Source organism: Pelophylax lessonae, assembly GCF_965119305.1.
Source record: "Pelophylax lessonae genome assembly, chromosome: 5".
NCBI lineage: Eukaryota > Metazoa > Chordata > Amphibia > Anura > Ranidae > Pelophylax > Pelophylax lessonae.
Genome location: NC_138772.1, coordinates 404,097,610 through 404,117,839, shown reverse-complemented (window position 1 = coordinate 404,117,839; position 20,230 = coordinate 404,097,610). Strand labels below are relative to the sequence as shown.

General features: G+C 45.8%; 1 protein-coding gene across 1 annotated transcript in view; it reads right to left on the bottom strand.

Annotated features, from left to right (window-relative positions):
* Positions 1 to 20,230, bottom strand: part of TAF4B (TATA-box binding protein associated factor 4b) — a gene marked incomplete at its 5' end in the record, with an annotated part of 319,056 nt that overhangs the window by 86,506 nt on the left and 212,320 nt on the right. Inside the window, one exon of the mRNA XM_082258681.1 lies at positions 8,361 to 8,486. Coding sequence (XP_082114807.1) covers positions 8,361 to 8,486 — 126 coding nt within the window. The remainder of the gene's footprint in view (positions 1 to 8,360; positions 8,487 to 20,230) is intronic.

Genomic DNA, 20,230 nt, shown 5'->3' with positions numbered 1-20,230 from the left:
TTTATTCTCATTTTCCATACAGGCTGAATGCCTGACTTCTAGCCCGAAGGAACACACAGCTTAAAGAGATGCTTGCGCTTTCACATGGATCTCATAATAGGCATGACCTTCTCAAAGTGAATTTTTTTTTTCTGTTAATTTTGATAATTTAATTTTCTATATACTGCATATATGAAAGCGTTGCAGTCAAATTCTAGGCGGAGATCAACAATAATGAAAAAAGTGTGTGCTTGTTTTTGTTTATTTGGAACATCAAAGCAACATAATACACAACACTGTATATATATATATATATATATAAACTGTATAAAAATACACACAATTAGGAGAATCCACATTTTAGAAATCTGATCTGCTTCCACATGACAAATGTCACTGCGCATGACAGGCTGATGTACTTATTGTAAACACATGGAGGTGCACGGAGAACAGGGCGTCTATGCTGACACTTCAATTCAGTGCAACTACGTTTCCTCCTGCCGCTGCACCTGTCACACAGACAACTCAGCGAGAGGAGTTTTAAAGCTGGGTGGGCAGAGCATGATGGACAACAGAGGGTGGATCCTTAGCCATTAAGACAACCTGCTATTGGCTATAGAATCCATCCACTGCCTTCTGCCAATCACAAGGAGCGAGCAGACCTGATGGAGAACTACGGTCTCAGCTTTCCCCATCATACACTGTCAACTGTCAGCATTACTGATTGCTAAGGGTCGTTGGCTGTGAAGCCAACAGTATCCTTAGGCTGGTTTCACATGCACGTTCTCCATAGTCCACATCCGCCTGCTTAGCAGGGCATCTATTGGCTGAGCAGGCAGATGAAATGTTGGTGTCTGCTCCGCTATGCTGTTCTCTATGCGGCTGTCAGATGGAAACGGACTGCCTGTCTGTTTACATCTGTCATCCAGTCCGTGTGAAGCCAGCCTAAACAACCAGTGACAGGTGGGGTAGGGTAAAAGCATTAACAGAGGCAAATATTCTGCTCTGCTACACAGTGTACACAGAGGGGAATAACTCAGGGATGGGCTTAATTACCTACAGTATCATTATCCATGAACTGGTGGGAATTTGTTTTGAAACTGGTGCATTAATAGCGCCTCTTTATAAATGTGGAACTATTAGAAACTACCTGAATCTGCTGTATGTATGGGTAAAGCTACCAAAACAAGCGACAGGGCCTGTTTTATCTAGCGCAGGCCAATTTTAAAGGGGCCATCACATAAGGGTTTTAGTGAATTTCCCCGAGCGTAGCTAAAAAGGAAAAAAAAATTTTTTAATGCTTTATCAGATTTTACGTCATACAGGAATTTTCGGTGATTACAGGCTTCCACAAAACCACAATCAGCATGGGCAAGGAGCATGGTTCACATACAGAAATAAAGTAAACAGTAAAAACACTACAGATAGATCACCAAATACAATGTCCCTCCAAACAGTAGCTGTAGAGCTCCTTTTGCCCAAGTAGCCTTGACAAGGGGGGGGGGGGAGAGAAAGTGAGTACGCTACCCCAAGTGTAGCTGGCACAAGGAAGTCTGGTGGGGGTCAAAGTCATCACCTCAAAGGGGATGGTCAAGGGAGTCACGGTTGAGAGCCCAGAATATTCAGATATTCAGATGTTACAGTAAATTCCGTCCAATAAAACCATGTTTTACGAATCGGTTCCTCTCTATGGTGTGCCGCAGCCATGAGATCTTCCATTAGTTGATCTTCCCTGATCTTGGCAAACCAAGTGTTCTGAATATACTATTTGCCTTACTATCACATGTACCAACATTTTTACCATACAGGATATGAGGAACAATCTTAAACAGAGATGCGGACTCTAAGGATATTCGATGAAAACAAGGAACACAAGATCACAGACTTATTGATTCCATAAATGCAATCAAACTTCCATAAATCTATCTTTCATTCCTCTAAAGCACTGCACTAGGTAATACTGTCCTGCCTAAAACACATAGGGGCCTTCCCTGCAGGTGAATCTTCCCGACGCATACGTTTTAAACAGTGATTCAAAAAAACATTCTCGCGGTGAATCAATGTAGTAAGAAAAATTGTGGAGGGATATGAACAGCTAGCATTTATGGAGAGAATATTCTGCTGTCCACAGTTCTTATAAAATCAAAATCCATGCAAAGCCAATCATCCAAATGTGTAGCCCTCATCCTGCCATGTATGTTATAAACTTGATACGTAGAACATCTCATTTGTAACACTAATTTACAGTATAATAGGTTTGGATGGGATTCATTACTGGTCATTTATTATACATATATAATAGTAAGTTACAATAGTCACTTACCATCCAAGGGCAAACATATGTTAAGAACTCTATCGAACATGGGCTTATGAACCTGACATCAAGACTACCAGTGTCCCTATATATAGATTGATTTCCTCATTAAAGCATGTGGTAGATGAATTAATAGAGTCAATGCTTTACCCACCTACGCTGTTTCTGGGGGAAATTACCAAATTTAAACAGTAGAGACCATCAAAAAGGTAACATACGATTTACTGAATTTTTAAAGAAACTATTGCACTGTGTAATTAATATGTTGTATTTCAATAAAAGACAGGAACTACTGATGGAGTTTATAACAATTAATGGGTTGTTCATTAGCTAGCTATACTGGACCTAAACGCTGCTGAACACGCGTAGTCAAGTTTGTCTAAAGCTAATAAATGTTCTTTACATTTTGCATAGAGTAGATGCTGGCTAAAATCTATGTCAGTTTATTTTTATTTTTTTGCATCTGTGTACTATTGAGGGGATTTCTCTTTACTTTTTGGCCAGCACATGCCCTTTTAGACAGCTCTTATGACAACTAAATGTTTGGATTTTACCATTACTTTTGTCTCAGCTCCATTTAAAAAGGGAAATCCCTCTGGAGAAGGTGCAGCGAAGCCGGGGGCATCGAGACCGGCAAGGCTTCTGATTTCTGGAAGTTGATTTTGTATGAGGATAGCGCCTCGTAGGCGCGAAACTCCCTCATGAAATTAGGTAGGGAGAGAAGCGGTTTAGAGAAAAAAAAAAAAAGGTCGTCGGTGTAAGCCGCCACCTTTGGGGTGACCAAAGGCGAAATCGCTATCCCACCGATATCAGCGTTCGCTCTGACCATGCGGGAAAAGAACTCAAAAGTTAGGACGAAAATCAGGGGGGACAGGGGACATTCCTGTCGAGTCCCATTGGAGATTTCCAGGGGACCGGATAGCATGCCGTTGACCTTGACACAAACCGACGGTCGGGAGTAGATCGCGCTGATCCAAGACATGCGTTCCCCTAGTCCAATATGTCTCCAGAAGAAAATCCCAGTTCACTCGATCGAACGCCTTTTCAGCGTCCGTCGAGAGAAGCAGCATGGAGGTCCTCTGGGCACACGCCATGTGCAGGATGTTTATAGCCTTCGTGGTGTTATCCCGAGCTTCTCTGGTAGGCACGAATCCCACCTGATCGTCTTGGACTAACTGCGGGAGCAATGGAGCCAGGCAAGAGGCCAGAATCTTGGTAAAAAGCTTTAAGTCCACATTGAGGAGCGAGATGGGTCTGTAACTCTGGCACAGGAGAGGATCCTTGCCCTTCTTCGCTATCACAGTAATGTGTGCGCAAAGTGAATCTACCGTAAACTCCGCCCCCGAACCCGTCATGTTGTATGCGGCAAGACAATGTGGGGCCAGGATATCTTCAAAGCATTTGTAGTAGGCCAGAGAGTAACCATCAGGCCCCGGCAACTTTCCACCCTCAGACCCCGCAAGGGCCCTCGAGAGCTCGTCCGGATGAAGCAGTTCCTCCAATTCCTCCAGGTCCTCTGTGGAGAGGCCGGGGAGGCCCGAGGTCCGTATGTACTCCTGGATCTTAGATCGGAGCGTCTCCCGGATGGACAAAGATGCGTCCGGAGTTAGATTATATAAAGAGGCATATCATTGGCGAAAGGCCTCCGCACTATGCTCTGTGGCCTGAACCTTCTGGTGTGACGTTGAGAGAATTTCTGGTATAAACAGCAACACTCTTTGTTGACGTAACGCACGTGCAAGGATCTTACCGCACTTATCTCCATGTTCATAGAAAACACGTCTGCATTTGGCCAACTAAGCTTTCGCTCTAAAAAGGGCCAGGGAGCGTAACTGCTCACGCAGAACAGTCAGCTCCTGTAGGGCAGATTGCGCTAATGACCGCTTGCAAGTGGCCTTCAAAGAGGCGATGCGCAGCAGCAGTTCCCTCGTCTGGCGGGTTCTCTTTTGCGGTGAGTCCCAAGTTTAATCAGGACTCCACACATGTAACTCTTATGAGCCTCCCATACCATCAATGGAGGACTATGCGGAAGGGCATTAGACGTAAAGAACCTCCCCAGTTCCACTCGGAGCTCTTCCAATATTTTAAGGTCCTGGAGGAGACGATCATTGAGCCGCCACTGCCACTGACGAGTCTCCGGGGCTCGTAGGTCCAGACCAAGAACCACCGGCGCGTGATCGGAAACTGTGATGGAGCCGATAGATGTCGAAAGAACACGTCCCAGTAGGGCCTGTGGTATAAGGAAGTAGTCAATGCGCAAGTAGGAATCATGTGGGGAAGAATAGAAGGTGTAGTCCCTGGTTGTCGGGTGGAGCATCCTCCAAACCTCCACCAGGTGGAAGGCATGAAAGCTCCTCTTAAGGCGTTTCAGTGCCGCGCAAGAAATATGGGAAGCGCCCCCAGAGGCGTCCAAGATTGGGGCCAAGACAAAATTAAGGTCGCTACCAAGGAGGACCTGACCCTCCGCAAAGTCATGTACTTTGGAGAATAGAGATTCAAGGTACGACACTTCCTCGGTAATAGGGAGGTAGAGATTGACTAGGGTAACTAACACGGCACCCAGGCGACCCTTAAATAGAGCCCGGCCCATTTCATCGCTCCAAGAATCCAAGAGCGTCCAGGGAGTTTGGTTACTGATCAATATGCTAACCCCTCTAGATATGGAATCAGGTGAACAGCTATGGTAGACCGCGGTAAATCGCCTACCACCCAACCGAGGGAGTCTGGCGGATCTGAGATGGGTCTCCTGCAGGAAGGCGACATGGGCCCGAAGGCGGCGAAGGTCAGTCAAAACAACGGTATGCTTTTCCAGAGTGTTGAGCCCCTTGACATTGAGCGAAACCAGACGAATCGGATCAGCTCGGGGGGAGGCCCTCTCCACCCAAGGAGCGGGGGGGGGGGACGGGGGGCAAGAAGGGAGAGAAAGGGAAGGAGGGAGAGAGAGTCAGAAAAGGGAGGGGTAAAGGAAGAGAGGAAAAGGAAAAAAAAAAAGAAAAAACACAGAGGCGAGGAGGGAAAGAAGAGGGAACCGAAAAACGACAGTGCCAACGGCACAGTGAGAACAAGTCTCAATTCACCCAGGGGTTCCAGACCCACCACCCAATATCCGAGTGGAGTGTGGGGGACCTCGGGTAGGCAACCCTATAGGGGGTATGGGGAAGGTCACCACAAGAGGAGGATGGTAACCACCCCCCGCCCACCCCAAGTCGGCTTAGGAAATAATGAGCAATTAATGTCCGAAACAACTATAAACAGTTGGTAACAGTAAAGGAAGAACGATCTTACGTAGTCAGCAGATATGGTAACAACCGGAGATCAAGAGAGGGCGGCCCATAGTGCAGGCTCCAGGGGCGGCACTCCCACGTGGACCTATGTGGCCCCAGGGACCGCAGCCCCAAGAGGTCCCGCCCAGGACCCATCCTGGAACACTGAAGAACCTAGCAAGGGAGATGGCCCTGCAGGAAGGGGGAGGGGAAGGGAGGGGTGGAAGGGAGATGGGGAGGGACAAGGGAGGGGGATGGAGGAGGGGGAGAGGGGCAGAGGAATATGATAAGAGGAGTAAGGGGGGAAGTGGTTAAGGGGGAGAAGGAGGCGTGGGAACGAAGGGGGGGGGAGGAAGGGCAGGAGGGATGAATGGGAGGGTAGGAAGAGAACCCCAACAACAGCTGCCGATGCACGTGCAAAATGATGGACAAACCCCAGCCAATAAAACTTATCAGATATCGTGCAAATCCCTAAGTCCATCCAGGGAGGGCATAAAAAAAGGCATGCAGGCCCAGACCAGGAAGGAACTGGCACGGCTGGCCGTCATCTACGTCCCTGTCAAACCCCGGAAGGGAGCCGCAACAGTGGGTTCCGCCCCCATCCCCAGACCCCGGCCGAGGGACCAACATGGGAGCGGGGGGAGGGCCAGGGGAACTTCAACACCGCCCCTTCCAAGGCATGCCAAATTACGGCCGCCATGTACAGGAAAGAGGAAGGCACAAATCGCGCCATCTCCATCACTGTGAAGCATCAGACCACCCATTACAAACATAGCCACAAGTCCTCGGGAGCAATGAAAAAAAAAATAAAAAATACACAGTACAATCCCTTCACCCGTCAGCGAGCTAACTCTCCACTGTACACTTGTAGCAATAGACCTGCTGGTAGGCAAGGCCATAAGGGGAGCAAGTGAAGGCAAGGGCAGCCCGGAGCGGTATGCAGTCAGGAACCAGAGAGTCACAGCACGCCAATGCTTCCAATGGCCCAGGGGCTGGGGAGACATCCTGGATTTGGGTCAGTCTTGGGAGAAGGCCGGGGAGCAGGGAGCAAGAAAGGGGGATCCAGCACGCCACAGGAAAGTCCAGCATCAGAGGGCACACACAGTCAGGGGAATTCAGGACTCCAAGGTGTACTCAGGGGGAACAAGAGTCACAGGGGAAGTGCCGGCAGACCTGCAAGAACCGTCGGTAACAGAGGTAAAAAGGAAAGGAAAAGAACGGGCTAGAGTCAGGGAAGGGGGCCATACTCGCGAACCGCCAGACCGGGACCTTCAAGTTTTGGGAGCCGCGATCTCCGGGCCCTGTGCCCTCAGTGGCGGTCCCCGGCATGGTCGGTGTTGTCTACGAGGTAGCTGGGGGCCCGAGCCCATAGACCCCCGATGGGGGTCACAGTCCGGGAGCCAGGCCAATCAATCCGGGAGTTCCATGTGCGCTATGCCCAGAAAGTCACAAAGGGCCGGTAGATCCGATCGCTTCCGCAACACAAAAGAGGAGCCATGTTTCCGGACCGTCAGCTGCAGGGGGAATCCCCATCGGTAAGTAATCTCCGGTGATCTAAGCTGTGCCAGCAACGGTTTAAGCATTGCTCGGCGCTCCAGGGTCCCATGAGCCATGTCCGGGTAGATCTGAATAAGGGCGCCATCAAAATCGATCGGTCCTTTGGCACAGGCCTCCCGGAGAATCCGCTCCTTCAAGGAATATTCAAGGAGCCGCGACAGATAAAGTCCCGGGGCCTATCCAGGTCGATCGGGCGGGCACGCAGGGCCCGATGGCCCCTGTCGAATTCGAGGGCCGTCGGAGGGTCCGGCGGGAGGAGTCGGGAGAGGACAGCGCTGACAGTCACTGTAAGGTCCTCAGGTCCGGTCGCTTCAGGTATGCCCCGGAGCTGCAAGCTGTTGCGCCGGCTCCGATTCTCTATGTCCTCCATACGCAGCTGATGGATGGCCACGGCCTCACCATGGGACATCTGGGTCTGCTCTAATACGGCAATCCTGGCTTGTAGGTCATGCACAACCGATTCCCCCGACGCAACTCTGCCATCCAGTGCCGCCACCTCTCCACTGAGGTGTTGAAAGTCTCTCCGGTGCTGTTCAGCTACCTGAGCCACCATAGCCTCCATGTCAGCTTTCGTGGGCAGAGTGCGGAGGAGAGCCCAAATGTCCCCCATCTGGTAAGTTCTGTGGAGCAGTATGTGGGCTCGAAGCAGCTGCGGGGCTTGACATTGCTAGCGGTGAGGATCTCTGGTTAGCGTGGAGATCGCCGCAGCCCCAGGTGCACCATGCGGCGTGAGCTGGAGGGCCCACGGAGCGGGGCTCGGGGAATCTGGGAAAAAAGTATGAATCGGGGTCACCATGGAGGCCCTGTAAGATGGGACTACAGCTGGCTTAGTCTTCCTTCTCTTTCGGACGCTCATAGCAGCGAAACTTAGCAGTTAAAGGCCGACAGGGACGGCGGGAAAGCGGGAGCACCAAGATGAAGCGTCCTCACGCCGCCATGTCCAAGCCACGCCCCGAAAAGTTTAGTTCTAAGGCAATCATTTACCGTTGACTCTAAATTGACAACTTGTAAAACAATGCTTTCACGGGCGTGCACAATTTTAAGGCCTCATATACTGGATTTCTATTTATTCGGCGCAAATTCATCTTTTATATATTACCAAAAAATGTTATGCATTAAAATTACCTTCATTTTTTTTTTACTGAAAATTTGTGTTTGATTAATATGAGTTTCTTTTAACACCACAAATGTCACTTTATACACCTTGCATAACACTTGAAGGGAATATTCAGTTTAATGCTGCTCACCTTTGCTGCTCGGAGAAGCATCTCCCTTTCTTCTTCATATTTGCGCTGTTTCTCCAAGTGCTCAAGTTGCTCAAGAAACTTAAGCTGTGCCCGTACCTCGCTGGACTGTACATAGCGGTCATTTTGCTGAAAACCAAAAACACATATTGATATACATAGCTAACATTGCACTATGGCAAAATCGAAAAGGCATTTCTACTTTGTTTGGATGAATTCTGTTTATGAAAAAAAAATACCTTGAAGTATGATAGTCATGCTTCAGTTTTTTGCTAGTGTCCTAGGAGGCTGGATGCTTTTTATCACATCTGCTGACTAAAAATTCTTAATATCGTTTCCTTTTTTTTTTTTTTTTTTTATAGATTTGATTTCTTCTATCAACATATTCAGTTCTCTGGAGTACTCTTTTTTTAAAAAAAAGGCATCTAATATGCTGCTTGATCTGGTCCCAATACAGCAGTTTTTCTGATCAGCCTAACCTGTGTGACACCTTGAAAGCCATATCCCAATCCTGCTTGACCGAAAATTGTGTGGCCTGCCTGGAATGTGACCTTAAAGCACAGAGGGTTAATCGCTTGCCTGGAATGTGACCTTAAAGCACGGAGGGTTCCACTTATGGTGCTTTCAATACCTTAGTGTTAGCAGCAAGGCACTCTCTAGGTCCAGAGCCAACCTGCAGGATACAGCCTCTAGTAAGACCTACGATCTGAAGACTCACTCTGTGACCAGACCCATAGATGGGGCTAAGATAACCTAGAATGTGACCTTTGGACACTAGACTCTACATTGTGATGCTTTCCAGACCTCTGTGTACTGTATTAGCCACAGGGTGCTCTCCAGTTTTTGTGTAATGGTACAGCATGGTGTAACAAGAAAACAAGAGAAGGGGGCACCGACCTTGTGCATTACCACTTAAAATCAAAGGGTAGCGTACAATATACTCACAAACTTAGCATATGAACAAGCATATAGAAAAATGGGCACTGCTCGCTTCCAGGACACTTCTCTACTGCTGGATAGTGTGATGGCGTCCTCAAAAGCGGATGTGGCTTACGCGTTTCGAGGGAGGACCCTCTTCCTCAGAGCCAAAATTGCCACTCGCCACATCAGGTTTTGAGGACGCCATCAGGCTATCCAGCAGTGATATCCAGCAGTAGAGAAGTGTCCTGGAAGCGAGCGGTGCCCATTTCCTATATGCTTGTTCATATGCCATGTTTGTGAGTATATTGTACGCTACCTTTCTTTGATTTTAATAAAACTTTTAAGTGGTAATGCACAAGGTCGTGCGCCCTTCTCTTGTTTTCTTGTAGTGCCTTTTGGATACCCTTGGTCCTGAGGGGGGGCAGTAAGACCACTTCATTTGTGTCATAAAACCGCCTAGAACGTTCACCTTCCCGCATACCACTCGAGCGCAGGAGAGATATTGTTGTTTTTTGGAAATCACAGCTTGGTGTAACAAAGCCCTCTGATGATTCCCTGGTATATGGCTTCAAAAGTTGTGTAGATATTGTGGCAACTGACAAACACTAAGCTCTGCATAGTGGTACCTTTCAGTCCTATGTATACTGCGCTAGCCACAACGACCTCTACAGCCTGTAACTAAGCCCTGGATGTACTAATATTATTCCAGTATGTGGCCTTTGAACACTAAGCCCTGCATTGTGGCATATTTAAAACTTTGTTTCCTGAGCTAATTTACAGTAGAGCACTACTCAAGTCCAGAGCATTGACAGTGTCCAGTCTCTGTACATCTTCCTTGAGTGTGAACCTCTAAATCATATACAGTTGCAAGAAAAAGTATGTGAACCCTTTGGAATTTTATGGATTTCTGCACAAAATTGGTCATAAAATGTGATCTGATCATTATCTAAGTCACAATAGACAATCACAGTCTGCTTAAACTAACAACACACAAAGAATGAAATGTTGCCATGTTTTTATTGAACACACCATGTAAACATTCACAGTGCAGGTGGAAAAAGTATGTGAACCCCTAGACTAATGACATCTCCAAGAGCTAATTGGAGTGAGATGTCAGCCAACTGGAGTCCAATCAATGAGATGAGATTGGAGGTGATGGTTACAGCTGCCCTGCCCTATAAAAAAAAAAACACACACACCAGTTCTGGGTTTGCTTTTCACAAGAAGCATTGCCTGATGTGAATGATGCCTCGCACTAAAGAGCTCTCAGAAGACCTACGATTAAGAATTGTTGACTTGCATAAAGCTGGAAAGGGTTAAAAAACTATCTCCAAAAGCCTTGCTGTTCATCAGTCCACGGTAAGACAAATTGTCTATAAACTGAGAAAGTTCAGCACTACTGCTACTCTCCCTAGGAGTGGCCGTCCTGTAAAGATGACTGCAAGAGCACAGCACAGACTGCTCAATGAGGTGAAGAAGAATCCTAGAGTGTCAGCTAAAGACTGACAGAAGTCACTGGCAAATGCTAACATCCCTGTTAGCGAATCTACAATAAGTAAAACAAGAATGGATTTCATGGGAGGATACCACAGAGGAAGCCACTGCTGTCCAAACAAAACATTGCTGCACGTTTACAGTTTGCACAAGAGCACCTGGATGTTCCACAGCAGTACTGGCAAAATATTCTGTGGACAGATGAAACCAAAGTTGAGTTGTTTGGAAGAAGAAACACACAACACTATGTGTGGCGAAAAAGAGGCACAGCACAAAGGCCATCTGTCTATCAGCTGAAGCTCAACAGAAGATGGGTGTTGCAACAGGACAATGACCCAAAGCATAGAAGTAAATCAACAACAGAATGGCTTAAAACAGAAGAAAATACGCCTTCTGAAGTGGCCCAGTCAGAGTCCTGACCTCAACCTGATTGAGATGCTGTGGCATGACCTCAAGAAAGCGATTCACACCAGACATCCCAAGAATATTGCTGAACTGAAACAGTTCTGTAAAGAAGAATGGTCAAGAATTACTCCTGACCGTTGTGCACATCTGATCTGCAACTACACGAAACGTTTGGTTGAAGTTACATACTTCTTCCACCTGCACTGTGAATGTTTACATGGTGCGTTCAATAAAAACATGGCAACATTTCATTCTTTGTGTGTTATTAGTTTAAGCAGACTGATTGTCTATTGTTGTGACTTAGATGATGATGATGATCAGATCACATTTTATAACCAATTTGTGCAGAAATCCATATCATTCCAAAGGGTTCACATACTTTTTCTTGCAGCTGTATGAACCTATTCTGTGACCTTTGGGTATTGGGCTTTAAATTGCAACTCCCAATTCAAAAAAAAGTTGGAACGTTGTGTAAAACCACATAAAAACAGAATGCAATGATCTGCAAATCTCAAAAAGCCGTATTGTATTCACAATAGAAAACATATCAAGTGTTTACACTGAGAAAATGTACAATTTTAAGAAAAAAAAAAAAAAAGGTAATTTTGAAAATGATAGCAGCAACATGTCTCAAAAAAGTTGGGACAAGGCCATGTTTACCATGGTGTAGCATCTTTAAACATCTGGGAACCGAAGCGACCAGTTGCTGGAATTTTGGGAGAGAAATGTTGTCCCATTTTTGCCTGACATAGGTTTCTAACTGACCAACAGTCCTGGGTCTTTTTTTGTCATTTTTTTGTAAATTACCTTTTATTGAGATTTTATATTCTTTTGTCATATTTTTAATTTCAAGATGCACCAAGAAAGGCCTGGACTGCAGGCAGGTCAGTTAGCCCAGAGAAGATATGGCTTCTTCTTTGCATGATAAAGTGCCAACTTGCATTTTTGGGTGGCACAGTAAACCGTGTTCACAGACAGTCATTTTTGGAAGCATTCCTGAGCCCATGCAGTGATGTTCATGACAGAATCATGCCTGTTTTTAATTCAGTGCCGTCTGAGGGCCAGAAGATCACATGTATCCAATATTGCGTTTCAGACTTGTCTCTTAAGCACACAGATCTTTCCAGATTCTCAAAATCTTTTTATGATATTATGAAGGATTATAAATTTAAAGTATTTTTACGTTGAAGAACATTATTTTAAAATAATACTCACAAGATACAGCACTCTTCCCATAAATCACAAACTCATAGCTAAATAAAGTGCAACGTGCAATAATCACAACACAATAATGCTATACAAACACATGCTATAAAAATAGTGCTACAAAAAAGGTCAATTTAAAATGCAAATTCCAAAAAACAGTTCTTTAATTCAATTATATCCTCCATGCTTCAGTCCACCACTGTGAGTCACCGCCACACTGGAAAACTCACCAAAAAACCATGACCTCTCACTTAGCAGTAAGGTCTATACTTTGTCCAAGGTGTTTGAGACATCCAGGATATCATCACTTTTCTCACAGCAGTACCAGAATATAAAGAGATCAGAGGGATTTAGGACTCTGAAAGTGTAAAACCTTTTATTATATAAATTGCAACTTAAAAAGATCAGTTAATGCGGTCACATTGTTATGTGCATTACACCTTGTAGCGATACCACTTGGTATCTCACTGCTTCCAGGTGTCTCCAACAGAACGGAATGACGTTGCTTGATGTAGCTCTGCCTCAAAGTACCTTTCGTCATAATAAAATCCCCAGGAGGGTAAACGCTTCCTGAGGATGTCATTACGACGAAATATATGTCGAGGTGGAGCTACAGGAAGCAATGTCATTCCGTTCTTTTGTTGACTCCCGGAAGCAGTACCGAGCATGGACCCCACTCGCACTGAGGTGCAGCAGAGTTGGCCCACAATAATAGAAGGCTGTTAAACCTGGGTGACGGGTAAAATGCACAATAGAATGTGAGCACAATAACTGATGTTTAAGTTGCAATTTTTTTGAATAATAAAAGGTTTTACACTATCAGAGTCTTTCCTTCCCTCTGATTTCATATTTCCAGTAATGCGGTGAGAAAGAAGAGGGGAAATCCTGGATGTCACCCCTTAAAAGACAGTGTATACAGACATTACCCTTAAGAAGATATTCTCCCTATAATCACTATAGCGTTTGAATGACACGCTTCTTCAAGGACTTACAATTTCTTTGAATGGATCCTTAGCAGATGGACTAGCCTCGTTACAGCTCGATATGTGGTAATTGGTCTCGTTATATTTATATTTCATTATAGTACTGATTTGGACACTCATTATTTTAAATTTTTTAGCGCTGCACTTTTTTTTATACATGTGTCCAATCATAGCTGATCACATGTAAAACAATGAAATGCCATTTATCGCTTCTCGTCACCAGGGGAGACCTGTACAGGTAATCTGATTATTAGTGCAGCCCCAAAAGTGCCCAGCAGTGATGCAAGTCAGTGATGCCTTTCAGTGCCCACCAGTGTCTGCTCATCAGTGCTGCCCATCTGTGCGGCCTATTAGTGCCTCCTCATCAGTGCCCATCAGTGCCCATCAGTGCAACATCATCAGCGCACATCAGTGAAGGAGAAAAGTTACTTATTTACAAAATTTTGTGACAAACTAAGTTCTCTGAAATATTTGGGTCCTTTTTCTAGCAAAAAATAAAAAACCCAGTGGTGATTAAAATATTACCAAAATAAAGCTCTATTTGTGTAAAAAAAGATAAAAAAAATCAATTTGGGTACATCGTTTCATGAGCACGCAATTGTCATTCAAAGTGTGACAGCGCTCAAAGCTGAAAATTGGCCTGGGCAGGAAGAGGGTAAAACTGCCCTGTATTGAAGCAGTTAAAGAACTGTTTATGCTTATGTTGCACAAATTGCACTAAACATTTTATATAGTATAAGTCAACATATCACATTACAAAGGACTTTTTTGGAATTTGCATTTTAAATGGACATTTTTGTAGTACTATTTTTACAGCATACGTTTGTTTTGTGATTAATGCACTTTATTTAGACATTAGTTTATGTGATTTATAGTAAGAGCGATGTATCTTGGGAGTATTGTTTAAACACATATCGTGTTTTATACAGCAGCTGTAGCTTTGGGCACTTTAGCGTGGGTGTTAAGGATTTAAATTATTGTGAAACTGTTCGACAATTTTTAAACGCAACTTTTTACAGATTGGTGAACCTCTGCCCTTTTTTACTTCTGAGACACTGACTCTCGAAGATGCCCTTTTTATACCCATTCATGATATTGACCTGTTGCCAAATAACCTAATTAGCTGCAAGACGTTCTTCCAGCTTTTTCTTGTTCGTAAAACTTACTTTGCCAGCTTTTTGTTGCCCTGCCCCAACTTTTTTGAAACGCTTCACTACCAAATTTAAAATTACCTTTTTTTTTTACCATTTTCTCAGTTTAAACAATTGATATATTTTCTATAATGAATAAAATACAGGTTTATGAGATTAGCATATCATTTCATTTTGTTTTTTATGTCGATTTTACACAGCGTTCTAATTTTTTTTTCAGAATTGGGGTTTTACAATTCATTTCAGACAGTTCTAGTTTTAGAGCCATGGCGCAGCCTTTAGTGTAACCCTGTCTCTTTAACGCCTCTCTTTGCAAGTCTGTTTGCGGTAAGCAAATCTTGATATGTAACCCTTTCTCATTGGACTCTGCCATTGTCAGTTATCAGTTGCCTGCACAATGTATTTCTAGCAGAGTATCTTCCAGTTTTAGAGCTGTGGCACAGCCTGTTGGTATGACCCACTTTCTCATAACAGTTATTGGTTATGACCCGTCAAGCTGCAGCATGGGAACTGCGTCTCAATTTTAATGGTCGGGCTCTATTTCGCTCTTGAAAAATAGATTAAAAAGACTAACTTCCACGCTGTCCATGGTCACACCAATTGAGCTCTGTTTAATATAGTCAGTGCCCTAGATTCTTGTAGTTGTTATTGGTATCTCCTTTCTACTCTTGAGTATAGAATGTACTATCCCATTTACATCTCCTTTTTAGGGTTGTGGGATTGAGACCACCAATCATCGCCTTCCTTTTCATACTGTCCATCAGTACCATTTTGTCTCCTCTTTAGTTGGGGAATCACAGATTTTGGACCATTCACAAACATGGTCCTTGATCTAGAGCTCCTTTTTCTTTCATCCTAAAAAAATGGGATTTTTGTACTTACCGTAAAATCCATTTCTCTTTCGTTCGACGGACACAGCGCGCCATAAATCAACAACACTGTGTTATAATGCCTCCTCCAGGAGTAGGACTAGGCAGAACAAAAAACAGCTGGTTATGCCCAAGGGCCGTTCTCAGCATGGTATATAACCCCCCTCTCAGCTCTAAGTAATCAGTATTAGAAGTATCAGAACTCTATAGAGGGGTGGGTGCCGTGTCTTTCAATGAATTTAGAGAAACCGACTTTACGGTAAGTACAAAAATCCAATTTTCGCTTTAGTTCGAAGGACACAGCGCTCCATAAATTTTCACCACTGGGACATCCAAAAGCAGTGCAAAAAAGGAAAATGAGGGATGGGGAAAATAACCCAAGGATAAATATAAGTGCCCTTAACCAGGACACAGGAGCTCCGTTTTAAAAAATAAAAGTTTACAGAAAAACAACCCTCAAGAGGGAATAGCCCTTTAAACAGCAACCTGCAAAACTTTGCGGCCAAAAGGAGCATCTGCAGATGCCAAAGTGTCTACCTTATAGAATTTTGTGAAGGTATGCACCCACGACCAAGTGGCTGCCTTGCAAACTTGTGATATTGATGTCAGATATCGGAAGGCCCAAGAAGCACTTAGTGCCCCAGTAGAATGCACCGTGACAGGGAAAGGTGGAACCTTACCTTTAATGGGATAGGCCCGAGTCCCCGCCTGTCTGATCCATCTGGAGATGGTAGCCAAAGAAGAAGCCAGCCTTTTTCTTGGTCCGTCCGTAACCACAAAAAGAGTCTGACCTTTGAAAGGACTCAGTAGCTGCTAGATACAACCAAATCGCATAAACCACATCCAAAGTATGAAAAGCAAATTCCTTGAGATGAGCCGGCTTGGGACACAAGGAAGGCAACACAATGTCTTCATCAAAATGGAAGTCAGACAACTTTGGGCAGGAATGATGGACAGGGAATTTTTCCCTATGGATCACCAAAAAATCGGGACTGCGACAGAATAATGCCACCAATTCGGATACCCTGCGGGCCGAGGAAATAGCCACCAAGAATGTCACCTTCTGGGATAATGTAGACAAGGGAATGCCTCAAAAATTCTCAAATGGAGGTTTCTGGAGAACCGAAAGCACAAAATGTAAATCCCATTGTGGGAAAAGAGACCATACAGGTGGGGCCACATGTCAAACCCCCCTAAATGATGGTACGAACTAAAGAGTGCGTGGCTAGGGGTCGCTGAAAGAAGACTGCCAAGGCAGACACCTGGCACTTGATGGTACTCAAGGCCAACTTTTGATCAACGACCCATTGAAGAAAGGTTAAGATCCAAGCCACATAAAGGATTGAGGATGAGCGCCAACCGACCCACACCAAGAAATGTAGGCGTTCCACTTATGAGGATATATCTTGCTGAAATACGACTTCCTCACCTTCACTAGAGAAGGGATCACTAATCCAGACAAACCTCTTGTCTAATCCAGACAAACCTCTATCCCTCACCTGGCTTTCAATAGCTAAGCCATTAAAACCAGCGACAGTAAAGCAGGATTGTAGATTAGCCCTTGGGACAATTGGTCTTCTCTGAGAGGAAGCCCAAGGGACTTTTTATGGCCACCAGGATGATTGGAAGATCCTCGCAGTAACTGCGGAAGAAGCCAGAGCCGAGGAGGATACTGGCCTTACTGTGGCCCTTGGATGCCTGCGGTATTGTCAAAGGACCCCTTTACCTTGTCACAAACTTTGGTATCCTCCTGTGGAGCCGAACCTGCTAAGAGCAGCATGCAGGACTGTACAAACAGAACTTTCTTGAAGGTGGATACCACCAGACTCAGAACCTGTATGCAAATCTGGAGACAGAACTGTGTGTGACAGCAGCCGGTGAATCACGGGCCCATGGTTCCTGAAATTTGTTCAAAGGACCACCCTGGTCAGAATTAAAATCAGACCTAGGTAAATCAATTCCCTGGACAGGGATAGGGGGGAACCTTACGTAGTTCGGACATCACCTGAACCTTTGCAGGATATAAATCCGCACAAGGAGACTCAGGACCTAAAAAGAACAAACTTTGCCCCCAAAAGAAACAATTTGCGGATCTCCTTGACACTCACAAAAAGAAGTCCACGGGGGTGGAAACCAGCGAAGTTGTCCCCCCACCCCAATAATGGGGGAGGGCAGAACTTCATGCTGAAGGGGTCTTGTCTGCTCGTCCGGAGAAGCTAGCTCTGGACTTACCAGACTAAGCTTTCTTGGAACCTCCCGGGGAAGATTTAAAACATCTATTTCTTTATTCTCTGTCCCAGAAGTACAAAATCATTTTCGATGGGCTGAGGAGGGGGGGCCCCCTTCTGCGACGAGGCTCGTTCCCTTTCCTTGACTGTGGCAAGGAGGTACTCTTCCCCCCCCCCATGATACCATTAATGTCGTCATCCAGGGTAGCTCCAAACAAGCAATCGTCTTGAAAGGGCAAATAAATGAGAGCTTGCTTAGAGGCTTGGTCTGCGGACCAATTCTTAAGCCACAGCACATGCCTAATCACCACCGCTGAAACAAAGTTTGGATAGCACAGGAGCTGTATCCAAAGCTGCATCACAAATAAACTGCAGCCCATGGACCAACTGATCCGCTAAATCAACATAGAGCAGCGGGGACCTGCTCACTCTTTAGTCCCTGGTGCAAAAGCTTGGCCCATTCAGTTAGGGTCTGGGACACCAGGGCTGAGGCAAAGACTGGCCGCAATTCCGAAATAGCCATAGTAAACATGCTGAATGCCACAGCCTCCGTTTTCCTGTCAGCTGGGTCAATAAAAAGATGGGGATTCCTCTATTGTGATCATGGTTGCTTTATTCAACCTGAAAACAGGAGGGTCCACCACTGGACTTTTGTAAAAGTGACTACTCAAAACGGTACCGTACAAACTTTTGGGGACCACAAAGGGTACATTTTGGTGGTTTCAATTTCTTACAGGAAAACCTGTCAAAAAAGGCACATAAAAAGGAAACACCTTTGGAGTACCAGGCCACTTAAGCATATCAAACGACACAGCCACATCCGTGGCTACATCAGCCACATCCTCCACGCTCACGGACTGCAGTGCACTGCAGTGATAAGTGCGTCTACCAGCACTTTTTCATTCGCTGCTGTGACCATGAAGGAATCATCCTCACTATCTGATAGATCTGGGAGTGTGATATTAAGTCCCCCTGGACAGGCCGCGTCCACAGTCGCATCAGGCTCAAAATCAGATGAGACAGAATGAGTAGGGGAAGGCAGGGGACGCTTCCTCCTGGGCCTTTGCCCACACGACACTTCCACCCAAGATGCTAAGGACTGCAGGATGACCACCATCAGTGCAACCATTGGAAGCTGGGGTTTCCGAGGGACCTGTCCCCTCCATGAGGGGTTCAGTGGGGCAGATTAGACCCTGAGACTCCATAGGAAAGGAAGACCTTGCAGAAAAAAAAACGATTTTTTGGCACTACTAAAGGATCCCCTTGAGGCTCAGAGTACCTATCAGCAGAGAGAGCGACAACAGGGACCTCCAAGGACTCACCCTACTGACCAGAGGAGCACAGAGAATTCAAACCTAAAACGCCATCCCTGTTCATATGCCCCAGGCACAGGAAGAGGAAACTGAGGAGAAAGAGGAAGAGCTTCAGCATCCACGAGGCTTCCGTCATCTCCAGCGTCTCCTGGACTAAGGGAAAATGGCTCCCGGGACATTGGGCTACACAAACATGGCCACCAACCAGAGACCAGTCAGACTAAGGGAAAGTGGCCACCATCAGCTACAAATGCTGAAGCATGCTGCCAGGATCTTCCCTGCGCACTCTGCAACGGAACCCCCCCTCCCCCCCAAGAGGTAGGACACACGCTGAGAGAGACTCTGCTGCACACTCTGCACTGGGACCCCCCTGCACTATACCCACACTGCAAACAGTAGAGCATGCACCTAGGGTTCTCCTACACTGGGATCCCTCCGAACTACCAGGGCAGGACTCTAACAGAGTGGGGATAGTGGGGGAGACCCCAGGGGTCTCCGCTGCATTCTCTGCCCTGGGACCTCCACCAGACTCTAGGCCCAGACAGGGGGGGGGGGAAAGGGAGTGAGGGAAGCCCAGCTCCCTGAGGAATTTAGGGATGGGAAGACGGAACCTGCAGGCAGGTCCCACCATCCCTGGAGGTTACCCGCGTCCACCCCAAAAAAACGCCAAAAGGGGAGAGGGGGGCCACTGGATCTAGATTATCCAGCCTATCGCCAAGCCCGGCAGTTGATTGTAGATCTCCCGAGTAAAAACAAAAAAGATGCATGGAAGGAGAAAATATTGCTAGGACCAGAGATCCCAGCCGGGAGCCTAGGTCCTGACTAGACAGATTAAACTGATTACCTAGAGTAGAGAGGGGTGTTATATACCAAGCTGAAGATGACCCATGGGCGTAGCTGGGTGTTTTTTTCTCTGCCTAGTCCTAATCCTGGAGGAGGCAATATAACCCAGTAATTAGGATTTATGGATCGCTGTATCCGTCGATGAACGAAAGACTAGAAGAACCATTTTTCCCATTCTGGGATCTCGTTGTATGGAACAGACAGCTTCCGAAGTTGTAAAGTATCTCTACACAGACCACTTTCACAGGCTCCTGCTGTACATCAATGGAGTGTGCAATACCCTCATTTCTGGGGGAAAAACAATTAACACCCTAGCTGAAACTGATGTCGGTCTCTCTATGCTGCACATGGCTGGAAGAAGATCTGGACAGCCTTTATTCTTAAATATGAAAAAACAGCAACCCAGGCATCAAATAGCAGGAGCTGGAAAAGGGGGTAACAGGTTTCATGCTTAAACAGC